Source organism: Cyanistes caeruleus, chromosome 7, assembly GCF_971803275.1.
Source record: "Cyanistes caeruleus chromosome 7, bCyaCae1.hap1.1, whole genome shotgun sequence".
Taxonomy (NCBI): domain Eukaryota; kingdom Metazoa; phylum Chordata; class Aves; order Passeriformes; family Paridae; genus Cyanistes; species Cyanistes caeruleus.
The window spans coordinates 5,703,430-5,719,090 of NC_141707.1; the positions used below are offsets into that span (position 1 = coordinate 5,703,430).

A 15,661-nucleotide genomic window follows, 5' to 3' on the forward strand; every position below is an offset into this window, starting at 1 on the left:
TCTCGAGTGTGACCCGGCTAGTTCAGTGATGAGGTTTCTCTTCACTCGAGTTTTGAGCCAGCATATGTTTGTGAGATTCACTGATTTTCTTCAAGAATTCAAGTCTATAGAGCGAGTAAAGAAATCACGGGGAGACTCTCTCTCTGGGTTGCATTCCACAGTTTATTTCTGTGAAGGGGAATCCAAAGGGCGAGAGACAAAGGATTTGGGGTCTGGGGGGTCTCTTTTAACAGGGTTTCTCGGAGGGAGGGAACATCAGAGAAAGAACCAATTATTTTTCTCAGTTAGTACATCTTACAAACTTTCTACAAATCAAGGTCACACACACCAAGATAAGAAATAACAGACACCAACTTCTTCAAATGCCTACAAAGGTGTAGGAGTATTCTCCACAGAGGGGCAGAGGAGGAGAGAGGGGGGGCCTGGTTTCCTGGCAACCCAGGGGGGAAAGAAAGGGAAGGGAAGGTAAGCCTGGCCTCTCAGCTTCCATAGCTCAGAGGCATTCTGGGACAGGAAAAACAAAGTTACAAACTTCCATGTTGGAAAGAAGGGTTCTCTTCTCTCAACCCCGTGCTTTCCTGGGCTAAAGAAACTTCAAGCAGCTGGAAATGCCAGCGGTGTCCTCTCTTTACTCTATCCGGCCTCTCACCGTGGGGCTGAGGAGAGAAACTTCAGTAACTGTGGTAACTTGATGCCAGGTAAACAATTAGGAAAAAGAGAAGCTGGGGGTGGCGGGGAGGATCACAAATAAAAGATGGGAAAAGATACATTTCAGGCTATCAACTACAACACCCAAGTGCCAAAAATTTCAGAAAAAGAAGAAAAACAACAAATAACACCCATGATCACAAAGATTGGACCATATGCCATTAAAAAGACAGGAGTTCAAAGGCTGCTGACAAATGCAAAATGGTCCCTGAAATGCATAGAAATGGGAATGCAAGTAAATGTCTCTGCTGTTTGGCCAGAGCGTGCCCCGTTTCTCAAAATTCTTTCATAGATTGGATCAATTGGCTTCAAAAACATATGTCTCCTAAAAGAAAAAGAGACCTCACTGGACTATTAGGAGCTAACTGGACAGGATTAGGAGTTTTGAACACTGTAGAATCAGAATTATTAACGAATAAGCTGACTACAGTAGGGAGTGAGTTAGTCAAATTACAGCAGCCTCTGCAATCGTCCTTGTTGGCGTTGGGCAAGAAGCATTGGGAGCTGACTAAAGTGTTGCCCGAATGGGAAAACACAGAAGAAGGAGACCATGAATGGATGATTAAGGCACCAGGCAGAGCTAGTAAAGACATTTCTTTGGCTCTTGGCTGCACACAGGCACTGCTGTGGATGCACTCAGTGGCTGCTGCAGTCATTAGAGAAGGAGGAGAGGGGATATTCCCTGTTGAAATTCGTCAAATTGTTTGGGACAATGCTTCCAATATGGAGAGGGAACTGCAACCCTGGTGGGTTTTAGTTAATTTCACCTATGATTTTATGGTAAGTGTGGTGACAGCCTTTGTCCTGACCATGTCTGATGTGTCAGTGAGTTTAATCTATTCAGTAGTGGCCCTAGGAGGAAATCATGAGAACTTCATACTCTGATTCTCCCTATTGTTGTTTTGCTTATTTTAGTAGGCGTTAGTTTGATTTTATCTATTGCAATGCTTGTTTAGAATTGGAAGATATTACGAAATGTGACAGCTTTGACATGACTATCAACAGCGTATGGCTTAGTCTTTATTAGCATAAGAAGCAGAGAGTGGCTGGTAACTGAGTTATGAATACATATTTGTATTCAATACTTCTGTAAATAAAAAGCCTGTATTCACCTGTACTCGGGGCCCTGTGTATTAAGGGGTGACCCTGCCCATCGGCCCAGCACTGCCAATAAACACACACTTTTTAACCGTAATCAGTTAAAGAGTCTGTCTCCGTTATAGTTGGATACTGATACTAGATCATACCCATATTTTAGTAAATCAACTCCAAGTTGCCAAGTTGAACTGATTCCTTGCAAGAATGAACAACAGGACTTGATGGTAATGCATAAAGGATTCGACAGCATGTGCCAGAGAACTTCCCTGACCATTCTAAGTCAGTGTTCAATTCAGGTTCCATCTGGTAATCAACAAGTTACTAAAGGGACCTCTGATGCTGTGCTTGTTCTCTTTCCTGCAGGGGCCTAGCAGGACATTCCAAATGCTGCCTTTCTGCCCTAAAAGGAAAAAGAGGAGCTGTGGCTGCTAAATGCAAAAAGCAAGCAGGGAACACAGCCTGTGTGGAACTAGGTCACACAAGCTTCTCAATCTGGCCTGAGGAAGCATAAGGAAGAATCCAAACAATCCGTGGAGAAAGACAACAATCTTTGCAGGTGTTGTTTAGGATCCTTGCTGTTTACTTGCAAGAAGCAGTCAAGGGGTGGTGTTACACTTGTCCAATGATAATGATGTGTAAGTTTAATGCCCAGTAAGGGTTTTACCACTCAGACATTCTCAAAGATGTCTATAAATGAAGATCAAAAATAATAAATCTCTCGATCAACCCAGCCGGAGAGTCTGTGTCATATATCTCTCCGTTTCTAATATAGTGCGACACTTCACAGCCGGGTTCAGGGCACACTCAGCTTGGCTCTTCCAAAATCCAAGGCCTTCAGGGTGCTAAGCAAGACCTTTAACTCCACAATGCTGTGGAACGGGGCCTTCAGCACAGGGACCATTCCAGCCTGATCTGCACTCGTTCTTCTGTGTCTCTGCACAAAACACGGTGCAGGAGAGAACGGCAGGAGGGGCCTGTGTGTCACAGCACTCTGGATTTGTGACCTTCAACTCCACAGAGATGCAGGTTTAGTGAAAAAGCAAAACTGTTTATTGATGGGATGCGAAGCAAAGGGATGAGTTGGAATCCTAGGAGAAAGTCCTGCCAGCCTGCTCTTGTCGTGGCCACAAGAGTAAAGGGGCTGAAAGGATCAGTTGCAAGGTCCGGGTCATGAATCCACCCCCTACCCAAATCCCTGCCCCATGTCCCTGAAATCTCTCTGTGATGTTCCCACACCACCAAGGTGTGCACACGAGGACAGAAGCTCTCTGCAGCTCACGCACGGATTGCAGCTCCCCCAGTGCCAGCCCCTCACTGCCAGCTCTCACTCACCCTCGATGAGGGCCTGCAGCTCTTCCTGCTATGCCCTCAGGTGCTTCCTGGCCGTCCCTGGGAACACAGAGCCTGTCAGGGCCCCGGCAGCACAGCTCCCTGCCAGCGGCGCTGCCAGCCCTGGGGCCACACGGCCTCCCGCCCCGGCAGGGCTCAGCCCCAGCCCTTGCCGCATCCTGACTCAGCCCAAGGGCACGGCTGCCAGAGGCCGGCAGCAGCCCCGAGGGCAGCCGGGGCTCCAGGGCGCCGGGCCCGGGTGCCGCTGCCGGGACAGCAGCAGCCGGGGCCGGGGCCGAGCTGCGGCGGGGCGGGGATGGAGCCCGGGCCCGTGGCTCACCCATGAAGCTGACGGCGTTCAACAGTGGGACAATCTCTTCAGTCCTTCACAAGCAACACGGCTGCAGGCCTCTAATAAATCCATGGGCCTGACAGTTTGTTACTTTTCTCAAGGCTTGCAAGCTGGGAAGAAACAGGACGCCTTTCCTGTTCTCAGATAGTGTGTAATCTACTTTCTTCCAGGCTTCCCAGCAATCTTCTGCACTTTCAGCCTTGCTTCTTTCTCACACTTACCCCTCTACCTTTGTATTTCCTTCTACTGTTTCCATTCCTGTTTTCACAGTGACAGCTCTCCACCTTTAGCTTTACACAACTTCATGTGTTTGGCTCAGGTGTCGGTGAATGAGACATCATGAGATACAGGAGGTTTCCCCATGTTGGGATTGATTTTCCTGGGGTTTGCAGGCTGTTCAAAGCATCGCTGCGCACTACATCTTCCCGGACTTTGTGTCATCTCCCAACTAAACAATCTCTTAGTTCAGTTGGGGTCACTCTCAGAAAAGGTCTTAACACATTAAGAATCCTTTCTGCAGAGGCTGGGATCATTTCATCTGCACGTTTGTGTTTTGTTGGTAAGTAGTCAATTTTTGTAGCAGCAGCAGATATTCTTAGCTGAGTATGGAGGGGTTGAGGTGGGTCCGCCTGTTTTAAGAATATGCAGTTCTGCTGGTCATTGAAAGGGTTTTGTCAGGACGGTCTGGCCTGTGGTGCAGAAGGGCACTCACATGCCAGAATCCAAAACTTTCCATAGCACCTGTATGGGTTCTATCAGGAAAATTAATCCACGAACACCAGAGGTTTATGTCCAAAAAGGAGACAGAGGAGTCCTTTTTCTTTATTCGAATAAAGGGAGAGGCCATGGGGCATTCCCCTGGGGTCTCTCAAATTTTTAGAGGGCGCAGCCTCCTTTTTATCCTAATTCCCGGTCGCTTGTCCCTTCTCTCTTTCCCCATAGGCTGAGGTACTTGAGAGGTACAGGCTTCCCGGAATGCCTGATACCTGGGGTACCTTCCCTCCCCCACCCCCAATGCATAATCCCTTCTTAACTTTTATGGAATTCATAGTGTTCTTTCAGTGCCTGTTTGATCTTCTACCGGAATCCATCCCATTGTTTCTGTCGTCTCTCACTGATAGCTACATCTTATCAACTGACCCACAGCTTGTTTGTAAAGACAAGCTCATCATTCCTCTCAGTTCTGACCAAGGTAAAGTTCACAGCCCTTCCAGTGCTGTGCTATGCATTGGTACCTGGGTGGGTGTTGAGAACAGACCAGTGTTTTGGCAACTGCCTGGCAGTGCTGTCCCTCTGACATTCCTTCCCACATCAAAGGGGATGGGAGTGGGCAAGATCCTGGGAGAGGACACAACCAAGCCAACTGACCCAAAGTAGCCAAAGGGATATTCCATACCTTATGACAACAGCACAGAGAGGTAATCTAAGAGAGAGAGGAGGAAAGGGGGGGCATTTTTGAGTTTTCAGTGTTTGCCTTCTGGAGGAACCATTATGTGTGCTGAAGCCTTTCTTTTCAGAAAATGTCCAAACATCAGATGGGAAGTAGAGAGTGACTTTTTTCTCTTCAGCCCATGCAAGCACAGATCTCTGCTTAGTTCTTTATTTTACTGTAATAAAACTGCCTTATCTCACCCTGCTGGCTGTTCTCTCTCTTATCCTCTTCCCTGTCCCAGTGGGAAAGACAGAGACAGAGCGACAGTGGACACCTGGCACCCAGCCAGGGTCGACCCACTGCAGTCGTTTAGGCACCCAAATGTGGGGCGATATAAAGTTGGTGAAATGGACTGTTGTGAATTCATGTTGTAAATATTGGCTTTTCACAATTATTCTGATAAATATATTATATGCTTTCACTATATTCTTTTCTCTCCTAGCAAGTTATAGGCTTAGATAGGAATTCTGAATGGTAAGGATATGTCTCATCTGGAGAAGGCAAGATAACTCAAACAGGCAAGACAATGGGAGGATCAAGCTGTGGAAAACAGGCGATTATCAGCAGCAGGAAATGGAGAGCAAACTGTTACCAAAAAGCCAGTACCAGGACGTTGGCAAGGGGGAAAGATATGAAGCCCATCTGCTCTCTGAGGAAGTATAAGGGGCCTGGACCCTTATCAACAAGTGACCATCTGCAGCAGAAAGGAAACCAAAAACTCCAAAATAATGCTGACCAGCTAGAATAATGATGACCAGAAAAAATTATGCTGACCAGCAGAAAATAAAATTGAAAAAAAACATGATCCAAGAAGGTGGAACCAGGGAGGGGACATGCTTGAATATGCACTAACCTCTCACAGCAAGGATGGGATAAAAAGGGTACTCCTGAGATGCCAGGTGTGCTCTTGGCAGCGTGCCAAGGCACCCGGCCGTATCTCTTTGCTTTACTTTCTGTCTCTTATTGTCTTTACTAAACATTTTTAAAATTTTACAGGAGTGAACTTCGTTTTTCACAGACTATAGCAGGAAGCTGGAGGGGCCAGGATGGAACAGCAGAGGAGTGCAGGCCCGGGGTGGCAAACAGTTTAGCAATGAGCCTGAAGCTGTGGCAGGAGCAGCATGAGGCTGGGCAGACCCAGAGATGTTGAGCTAGAAGTGTACTAAAAATCCAGAGCAGCAGCAGAAACAGCAGGGTCTGGGCAGCCCTGGAAGGAGAAAAAAAAGGTGGAGGGGGGGTTTGTTTTTGGGTGTTCCCTGGCTGTCACCTGTGTAATGCCCTGGCAACAGCAGCAGCTGCTGGGCTCCCACAAGCAGCCTTGAAACGCTCCCTTACAGAGGTGGTCCGGGTCCCTGTTTTCCCCTCAGGCACCCAAGCACATGGTGAGGATCCCTCCCAGAATGATTGGGTATTGAAAGGACCCAGTTACATGGCCACACCTGGGAGCAGAGGCTCACCCACATTAAAGAGACACAGAGATGGAAAAGTTCTGCAGTAGCAGTGGATCCTCTGGGCAGCAGCAGTCCAACACCAAAACCTCAACCATCTGCCCTTTGAGCCGTGTCCCCCAGCTAAGAGACAGCCATAACCCCACTGCCTGTCCCTCCTCCCCCAGGCACGACTCCCAAAAGCTCCTTTCCCTTGGCTGACTCCTTAGTGTGGGATGTAGGAGGTCTCGGCCACGTCTTTTGTTTCTTCATGACCTGTATTTGTGGCCCGGACAGCCGCTGCCTTCACAGAGTCTTCCTTTCAGATGGGAAACAATTCCCTAAAGCATCGAAACCAAAAGAAGGGCCTCTACTTTGCTGTACTGAAACAAAATCAAATGCTAAAAATTAGCTAAAATACAGAATAAAAAAAAAATAAATTCTTAGCTTATAATGGCTCAGCTCCTTATCAAATTCAGGGATCCCTAAATTTCTAGCTAAATACAATCTCACTCATTTTCAACATGTAAACAAGACAGCCAGTCCTGTCCTGCTGGCTCCCAGCAGCGCCTTGCAGCAGTCCTGCATCCACATCAGGATGCTGGCCCGCACAGGGCTGTCCTGGAAACTAAGGCAGCTGACTTGACGTTTGTGCAGGTACCCAGAGGCCAAGCCCAGCGGTGTTCCCTCAGGATACAGCAGTCCTGAGTGATCTCCCCTGACGTCACCCGCTCCTTGTGGCACCAGTTGCTTTCCTGTGCAATGTTCTAGCTGCCCCAAGAGTAAAGAGGGAGCTGGAGAAAGAGCTTGCCAGGCTGCTCTCCATCCTTTCCCAGCAATCCTGCTTAAGGGGAGAAGTCCAAGCTGAGCTCAAATGTGTAAATGGAAGAGCCGTGCACAGGAAGGGTCAGTGGGAAGGATGATCCAGGAACCATTGGCCTGGCAGCCTGAGCTTGCTACCGCGGAAGGCCGTGGAGCAGATCCTGCTGAGTGCCATGCCATGGCATGTGCAGGGAAACAGGGGCTCTGCTGGAGGGTGGGAAAGCTCTGTGGAGGGATGGGAACAGCTGGGGGTCCTGGTGGGGTGTTGAGGAGTTCTGTGAGCATGTTTTGGGGGGTGTTGGTATTGGTGGGTGTGTTGGGGAAGGAGTTGCCTGGAAGTGAGAGGTCTAGGCTGGAATTTGAGTCAGTTTAACAGCATCATCTGTGGTTTAGCACAGCCTTGCTTATGGAGGACATAAGGAATATGTGTGACTTTTCCTGTTAGTGGTCCTGGTTCTCATGCAAAAAAGAGGGGAGAGCTGAAATTTATTGGCCACCTAGATATCTGTACCAGGGGGAGGATTAGCCTTTTTGCAATCGACTCAATTGTTTGGACTACTTTTGTAATACTGAGTGGACTTTGTTTCCTTGAGAGCTTTAATCCTTCAGAGAATTAGGATATTATCATCCCTCCTGTCCTAGTTTAGGGCAAATCAGGAAGGAAAACTCCAAATGGGGATCTCTACAGGGAAATGCCCCTCCCCACCAACGGGTCCGGGAAAAGGGAAAAAAAAAATTCCGTGGAGAGAAGTGGAAAAAGCTGTTTATTTAACAGAAATTGAGTAATATTAAATAATAAAACCTCTTGCTGTTCGATGGGATGGTAAGTCTAGGAAGAAAAGTCTTATTTCATGTGGTGCAGCTCGGCTCGCTCAGGTTCTTATCAGTCCCTCTGGCGCTGGAAAAGTGCCGAGGCCCAGGCCCCGTTGGGCCACAGGCGTGAGCTCCCGGGGTTTGGCTGGGTGTTCAGTCCAGAGCAGGCTTGCACAGATCCAAGAAAATTGGAAAAAAACAAAGGTCCAGGGAACTCCTCTGCTTCAGCTAGCTAAAACTAACTAAAAGCCAGAGAGAAGCTCTGTCCCGCTGTCTGTCCGTGCTGCAGACACCACAGTCCAGGAGCGGGGTGTGTGGGAGTGATGTTTTCCTTAACACACTGCGCACTTCTTTTTCTCCCTCTCTTGCTTTCAAAGACAGTCTTAAAGGTGCAGGACTTAATATATAACATAAACCAGATGATTGGGGATACCAGTATCATAAAGTCACCCCAGGACACCTCCATAGAAAAGTAAAGTTCAGAATCCAAAGAATGGAAGTCTGCCAGATCCTTCTGTGCGTTCCCAACAAAGATGTTTTTTGAGCTGCATGAAATGATTTCAATGGGAAAATAAATCCAATTAATGTAATTAATCTGACCAAGACTAAGTGTGGCCAGCAGTTGTTCCAGATGCTCCTGCCAAGACCCCTGCAGGAAGGAGCCCAGCCCCCAATGCACGTGGGCTTTGGCTTTGGCCCTCTGGCACAGAAACCCCCCAGGGGCACAGATCTCTGGGGCAGGAGAAGGGCACCAGCACTGCCAGGGCTCGGCTGGGGTGGCAGGTCTGCCTCGGTGGGGACTCTGCCACACCTGCTGATTTCAGTGCTGCCAGGCCCCTGTACAGATTCTGTGCAAGGCCCCGTGCCCTTCCTGCTGCGCCTGCGTCGGCAGCCCTGGGGGCTCCTTCTGCTGCCCTGAGCCTGCAGAGCAGGGCAGTGTTTGCTGATGGTTTGAGGTGTTCCTAAAGATCCTGTCAGGCTGTCTTAGACACTTTGGGCAAGGGATTCCTTCCAACCTGGGCCACTTTGGGGGGGATGGGGGCGGAACCGGGGCAGGTGGCAGTGTGTGCAAGGGCCCTTTGTGACACGGTGCAGAATGGTAACCGTGGAATGGAAAGGGACAGGGTGTCCAAGGGCCCTTTGTGACACATGGTGACATAGGGGCTGTCCCAGTGAGGTGACAGGGCCATGCCCCAGTGCTCAGTGCACGCGACGGGACAGGACGCGCCAGAGCGGTGCTGTGAGGAGCCCCCACACAGCGCACTCGTTTGTGTCTAACCCGGAGATTTTCCAAGGCGTTTCTTCTACAGGTGACCTCGTGGCAAGACTGCGGGCCTTGGTGGCCCGTGGCTTTCCCGAGGGTTTTCTTTTGCAGGTCCCCACGGGGCAAGACTGCGGGCCTTGGTGGCCCGTGGCTTTCCCAAGGCTTTTCTTTTGCAGGTGCCTGCGGGGCAAGACTGCGGGCCTTGCTGGCCCGTGGCCTTCCCAAGACTTTTCTTTTGCAGGTACCTTCAAGGCCAGACTCCAGTACTTGGTGACCTGGAGATCTTCTGAGGCATCTCCCATCCTTCTGACCTCTGTCCTCAGGGTGAGACTGTGGGACCTGGTGACCACAGTCATTTACAAGGAGCCTCAAGTCATTGTGGCCGGAGCCCTCGAGACCAGACTGCAGGACTTGCTGTCCTGTAGCCTTCCTGAGGCTTTTCTCTCACAGGTGCCTTCAAGGCTAAACTGCACAGTTTGTTTTCTCAGTTTGATTACCCAAGGCATCTCTCTTTAAGGTGCCTTTGAGGCAGGATTCCATCATGGCAGGCAGATTCCTCAACCTGTTCAAGGTGTTCCGACGGAACAGAAACACAGACCGTGGAGCTGCCCCAGCAGAACAGCCGGAAGAGCTGGAGCAGTTCCAACCACTGCAGGATGGTGAGTGGCAGAGCTGGACCCCAGGGCTGATGGCTGCAGACAGCAAGATCCCATCCCATCCCATCCCATCCCATCCCATCCCATCCCATCCCATCCCATCCCATCCCATCCCATCCCCTGTGGACATGCCCAAGGACAGGAGAGAAGAGGGGCTGGGGCTGACCCCCGCCAGTGACCGTGCTCCATCCCCTGAGCCACCCCAGGGCTGTCCCTGCCTGGGGAGTGCAAGGCTGGGCTGTGTTCTCCGGCCACTCCCGCAGTCCCTCAGCTCTGGCTGCTCTTTTCCAGATGCAGCCATGGACAAGAGACAAGAGCAGGAGCCTGCCCAGGGCCGCTTCCACAAAACGCTGAAGGTACCTGCAGCCATCCCCACCTGGGCTGGGCCTGCTGTCACTGCTCAGCCCAGCTCTGCACTTGCAGCACTCCATGGAACATGCCTCTCTTCCCTGTCCTTTCTTCATTCTGCACAGAGGTTCCACCAGTTCCTGCCAATTCGGCATAGAAAGATCAGCCCCCTAGGAACTGAGAGCACAGCTGAGCCTGACTCTGGGCTGGAGGAGCTCCAGGCAGAGCCTGATGTCAGCCCAGATTCAGCTGAGCCCTCAGAAGTTTCTGAGACTGAAGTGAAGAATGACAGGGCAGAGGCTGACATGGCAGAGACTGAGGACGTGGCCATTCCAGATGATGACACCAGAGAGACTCAGGGCATCGCAAATGCTGACAGGACACCCACTCCCACTGTAAGCCAAGAGCTCATATGGGATTATTTCAAGGAAGCTCGTGTTTCTTCTGACATTGATGACAAGAGAGCTGCTTCTTCTGACCAGCAGGTAGCCAGCCAGGGGCCAGAACTGGAGGTCTCCCAGGATCCTGTGCCCCTTCAAGCCACATCCACAGGGCCCCCTCAGCCTTTGAGGCCGGCAGAGTGTGATGGGACGGTAAGCACTTCTTGGGGGAAGCTGGGGAAGTTGCTCCTTGGACAGCGCTCCAAGTCTTCCCCATGCCTCCTCCAGGTGCCAGCTATTGTGAGGAACATTTACCAGAGTCTGGTGTCCCATGTCCTTGTGGATGTCAGTCAGCAAACTGACCTTGTGAGGCTGGCTGAGGAAGACCCTATTGATGTGGTGCTGACCCTCCTGCGCTGTGCCCCATCGTGTGACAGGTATGGGGCCCACGTGCCTTGAGAGCTCAGGGCTCAGCGGCCTTTAGGGCCCATCGCCCTGCACAGCCTGTCCAATGGGCTCTGCCCAACAGGCAGAGAGGTCCAGGAGCCTCGGGCCCCTCTGTTTCCTGAGGCTGCTGCCAGTGCTCCCTCCCTGCCCCTCAGGGCACTGGGGCTCTGTCACCTGGGACCCCACAGCTACACAGGGCATGGCTCTGTGACTGAGACACCCCTGACACAGAGCTCTGATCCCACAGAGCTGCTGCAGTGATGTGGAGAGCCATAGGCTCATCAGGACCAGCAATGGAGAAAGTGGTGCCAATACTGCTCTGTGTGATGGAGAACTGGCCACTTTGCAGCATCTGCATCTCTGATGAGGACAACAAGGACATTTTTCCCTTGAGTGTGAGTTTATGGACATGGCCTTTGATCACCTGCAGCTTGCTTCCCCAGGAGCTCTCTGTCCTCTCCTTGCCTCAGGCTGGGCTGAAACCTGGGCTAGGGGCAGGCTCAGGGGGCACCGGGCCCACTGCTCCCTCTGCATCTCCCCTCGGGCCCTGCCCCATGGACGCCTTAGCACTGAGCGCTGTCTTGGTGTGATTCTTTTGCAGGCAACTCTGGTGTTCAGGATGATTATCCACATGCCTCAGTGCCATGAGGCGATGGTCATTTATACCCCTCGCCTTTTTGTGGCACTGCTGTTCCAAGTTGTCATCACCACTCAGCTGATGCCACCAGAGGAATTTGACAGCTTCTGGAGAGCATGCCAGGAGGAACACCACCTTCCCAGCAACCCCAACAGGTGCCAGTCCTCCTGTCCTTCCCATGCCCTTGTGGCTGACACCAGTGCACCCAGTGTGACCTGGGCTTTGCTCTGCACACAGCTTTGCAGTGCAGGCCATGAAGGCTCTGCTCTGCCGACTGGGGTGCTCCAAAGAGGTGATGGCTATGGAGCGCAAGGGTGGCTGGGACACGCTCCTCTGTGCTGACACCCAGCACAATGCCGTGCGTCTGCTGGCCAGGTAAGAGCCCCTTCCCCCCACTGCCTCTGAAATGTGTGCCCTGTGCCCCTCATAGTCCCCATGGTCATGGCCAGAAGGCCTCATCACTGAGGGATGGCTGAGCAGACTGGAAAAGGCTGATAGAGGAGGGTGCCCAAAAGAAGCCACCTCCCAAAGCACCCATGATCCCTCCAAGGATGCTGGGGAAAGGCCAGATCTTTGTGAGTCATTCATGGCAGAGATTTGCTCCTCCACACCTCAAGTCTTGGTGCTGTTTTCTCCCTGACAGGGAGATGCGCCATGGATTGATCCCCTTGTGTACCCGCATTGCAATCCACCTGCTCAAGGCACTCGCCAGGGATAAGCCACCCTGGGATTTGCCCTTCCTGGCATTCCTTGTGGAGGTGAGCACTATGGCCAGCACTACCTCGCTGAGCTGCCTGCCAGCCCTGTCCCCTTGCATAGCCACAGCTGCCTGGGACGGTGCCCGCGCCCTGTGCTGCTGCCTGGGCCCAGCCCTGCGCAGTTCCAGGCTCCTGCCAGCTGGCTCCCCTGTCACTGCCCTGTGCCTTTCAGGTCCTCGAGTACTTAGATTTGACTACATACGGTGAGGATGTCCTTGAGATCGTGTCAAGGCACCTGCAGAGCGAGTGCAGGGAGAGGCGTCGCCTGGCGCTCAGATGCCTCAAGGTGCTCAGCAAGGATCCCTCGATGGTGAGAACGGGGCAGTGGCTGAAGCTGTGCTGGGCAAAGCAGCCCCTTGGGCTGGCTGGGCTTCAGGAGCTGAGGCAGCTGCTCCCAGCTCTCCTGCCTCACCGGCCTCAGTGCTTTGGGACAGGCCTTTGGCCTCTGGGCCCGGCAGCAGCAGGGTGGGGTTGCAGTGCCAGGGCGGTCTTGGCGCTGCAGCCGTTCAGGGCTTCCCAGTACAGCCTTGTGTTCCAAACAGGCCATAAGGATGTGCAGCCTGTCTCAACGCCTTCAGGACCTGCTGGGTGATGTAGATGTAGATGTGGTTGGCATGACCCTCCGTGTGTTCATCAATATGCTCAAGAACAAAGACATCGTGGTATGCAGCACCACTGCTCCAAAGCTGGCTCAGGCACTCATGCTGCTCTTTGATCACGTAAGGCTCTGTGCCCCCAGCCATGGGCATTGGCTGCTGCCCAGAAACTTTGTGTCTTACAGATTTCTGGGCCTTTGTCCAGTCGAGCCTGGAGGAATTGGTATTAAGGTCTTTTTAATTTCTTTTCCTCCAGGACCAGAGCCACATGCAGTTGCTCTCCCTTGACCTCTTCTTCATGACAATGAATTTGGTAGTGGATGAGGGAAAGAAGCCTCTGGAGAAGATTTTGAACCAGAGCCTGTTTCCACTCTTCATCCACTGCCATGATGAGAACTGGCGTGTGGCAAAGGTGAGGTTTGCTGTGATGCCGGTTCATCCCTGGGAGGGGCATCGGCTTCCTCCTGTCGTGGAACCTCCCAGGCTGCAGCTTCCTCTGGGCCCTGTCAGCCAGACAAGAGTGCTGTGCCCTTGGCTGCAGTGCCATCTCTGCATCTCTGCTGCTCTCCAGGCCTCTCAGCAAACGCTGCTCCGTGTGGCCGACTTCCTCAAGAGGAGGAATCTCAAGCAGCTGGTGATGAAGGAGCAGCTGTGGGAGTTTGCTGAGTGTCTGGTAAGAACGGCCTGGAGAAGCCCAAATTTGAGAGACTCCCTGCCCCCAGTGCTCAGTGTGTGGGGCTGGCAGCTGTGGCTCAGTGCTGCACCCATGGGAGCCAGCCTGTGCCCCACACACCGCTCCCTTCCCTGGGCTGCACGGCTTCTTCTCCAGGCTCCTGTGTCCCCGAGCCGGGTGCCGATGGAGCCCCAGCCCTGTGGGGCTGCGGGCCTGGGGGGCAGCGCAGCTCCCCGGGCAGCAGCCGGCCCTCTGCCCCCCTCCAGAGCCCGGCGCCAGTGGGGCTGCTGCCCGGTGCCTCAGGGCTGGGCGGGCACGGGAGGCCCGGGCTGGCCGCAGGCAGCGCCCGGCCGAGAGGCAGAGCCCGCACCGACCCTTCCCTCCTGCCGCTCTCTGCAGCTGGCACAGGACGAGAGCCGAGCGGCCGAGCACCTGAGCCGGGCACTGCCGTATCTGGACAGCCCACGGGAGTCCCTGCGAGTGGCAGCCATCAGGTTCATCGGTGAGCCACGGGCCCGGGCTCCCTCCCCGCCCCGCCGCAGCTCGGCCCCGGCCCCGGCTGCTGCTGTCCCGGCAGCGGCACCCGGGCCCGGCGCCCTGGAGCCCCGGCTGCCCTCGGGGCTGCTGCCGGCCTCTGGCAGCCGTGCCCTTGGGCTGAGTCAGGATGCGGCAAGGGCTGGGGCTGAGCCCTGCCGGGGCGGAAGGCCGTGTGGCCCCAGGGCTGGCAGCGCCGCTGGCAGGGAGCTGTGCCGCCAGGGCCCTGACAGGCTCTGTGTTCCCAGGGATGGCCAGGAAGCACCTGAGGGGGGCGCAGGAAGAGCTGCAGGCCCTCATCGAGGGTGAGTGAGAGCTGGCAGTGAGGGGCTGGCACTGGGGGAACTGCAATCCTTGCCCCGGCTGCAGAGAGCTTCTCTCCTTGTGTGCACACCTTGGTGGTGTGGGAATATCACAGAGAGATTTCAGGGACATGGGGGGCAGATTTGGGTAGGGTGACCAGGACCTTGCAGCTGATCCTGTTGGCCTCTTCACTCTCATGGCCACAGCAAGAGCAGGCTGGCATGGCTCTGGCAGGACTTTCTCCTAGGATTCCCACAGATCCAGGCTCTGATCGTGGCTCTGTTCCCCTCTCTTCCAGCATTTCAAGCTCTGAGAAGAGATGACAACCCTTCTCAGAGAAACCAAGTACTCCAACAGATATTAACTGAACAAGCTGCAGAGGTACGCTCGTCTGCTGGCTTAGGAATTCAGTCTTCATGGAAGACGCCACGGAAGATGAGACTACTCTGAAACCAGAAGAGACCAGCTGGAGCTCCAGGCACAGCTGACAACTGGCACAGCTGAGCCTGTGGGAAGCTCGCATGGCTTCAGCCCTTTTCCCCTGCCTGTAGATAGTTCTGTCCCTGCAGCCCTCAGAAACTGCCCATCCCTTCTTTTTCCCTTCAGTTTCCCTTCCTTTTGAATACCTCCCTCCCTGTGGCCCTCAAACACTTTCCATCCCTTCTTTTTCCTTCCTCCTCCCTCCCTTTTCACATCTCCATCCCCCAGCCCTCAGACCTTGCCCATCCCCTTTTTTGCCCCTCTGCTCATCCCTTTGCTTCGCATCCCATCAATAAACAGTTTTGCTTTTTCACTAAACCTGCATCTCTGTGGAGTTGAACGGTCACAAATCCAGAGCGCTGTGACACACAGGCCCCTCCTGCCGTTCTCTCCTGCACTGTGTTTTGTGCAGAGACGCAGAGGAAGGAGCGCAGATCAGGCTGGAAAGGTCCCTGTTCTGAAGGCCCAGTTCCACAGCATTGTGGAGTTAAAGGTCTTGCTGAGCACCTTGAAGGCCTTGGATTTTGGAAGAGCCAAGCTGGGTATGCCCAGAACCCGGCTGTGAGGGATTCTGTGGCAAGCATGCACAGAGGGCAAAGGAGCT

At 53.2% G+C, this 15,661-nt stretch overlaps 1 protein-coding gene across 2 annotated transcripts; it reads left to right on the top strand.

Moving 5' to 3' along the window:
* The first annotated feature begins 9,121 nt into the window (after nucleotides 1–9,121).
* LOC147652153 (maestro heat-like repeat-containing protein family member 7) lies at nucleotides 9,122–15,375 on the top strand. 2 transcript variants are annotated; one of them, XM_086898089.1, is made up of 17 exons: nucleotides 9,122–9,569; nucleotides 9,763–9,904; nucleotides 10,193–10,257; nucleotides 10,375–10,644; nucleotides 10,735–10,842; nucleotides 10,918–11,066; nucleotides 11,324–11,471; nucleotides 11,678–11,868; nucleotides 11,951–12,088; nucleotides 12,357–12,471; nucleotides 12,644–12,781; nucleotides 13,014–13,190; nucleotides 13,324–13,479; nucleotides 13,639–13,740; nucleotides 14,140–14,242; nucleotides 14,523–14,579; nucleotides 14,876–15,375. In XM_086898089.1, exons 2-17 carry the CDS (start codon nucleotides 9,787–9,789, stop codon nucleotides 15,025–15,027), a joined length of 2,187 nt encoding a protein of 728 aa, XP_086754215.1. In that variant the 5' UTR covers nucleotides 9,122–9,569; nucleotides 9,763–9,786; the 3' UTR covers nucleotides 15,028–15,375. The 2 variants fall into 2 exon arrangements, with proteins under 2 accessions (XP_086754215.1, XP_086754214.1); XM_086898088.1 differs by having other exon boundaries at nucleotides 9,126–9,569; nucleotides 10,732–10,842.
* Nucleotides 15,376–15,661: the final 286 nt, after the last annotated feature.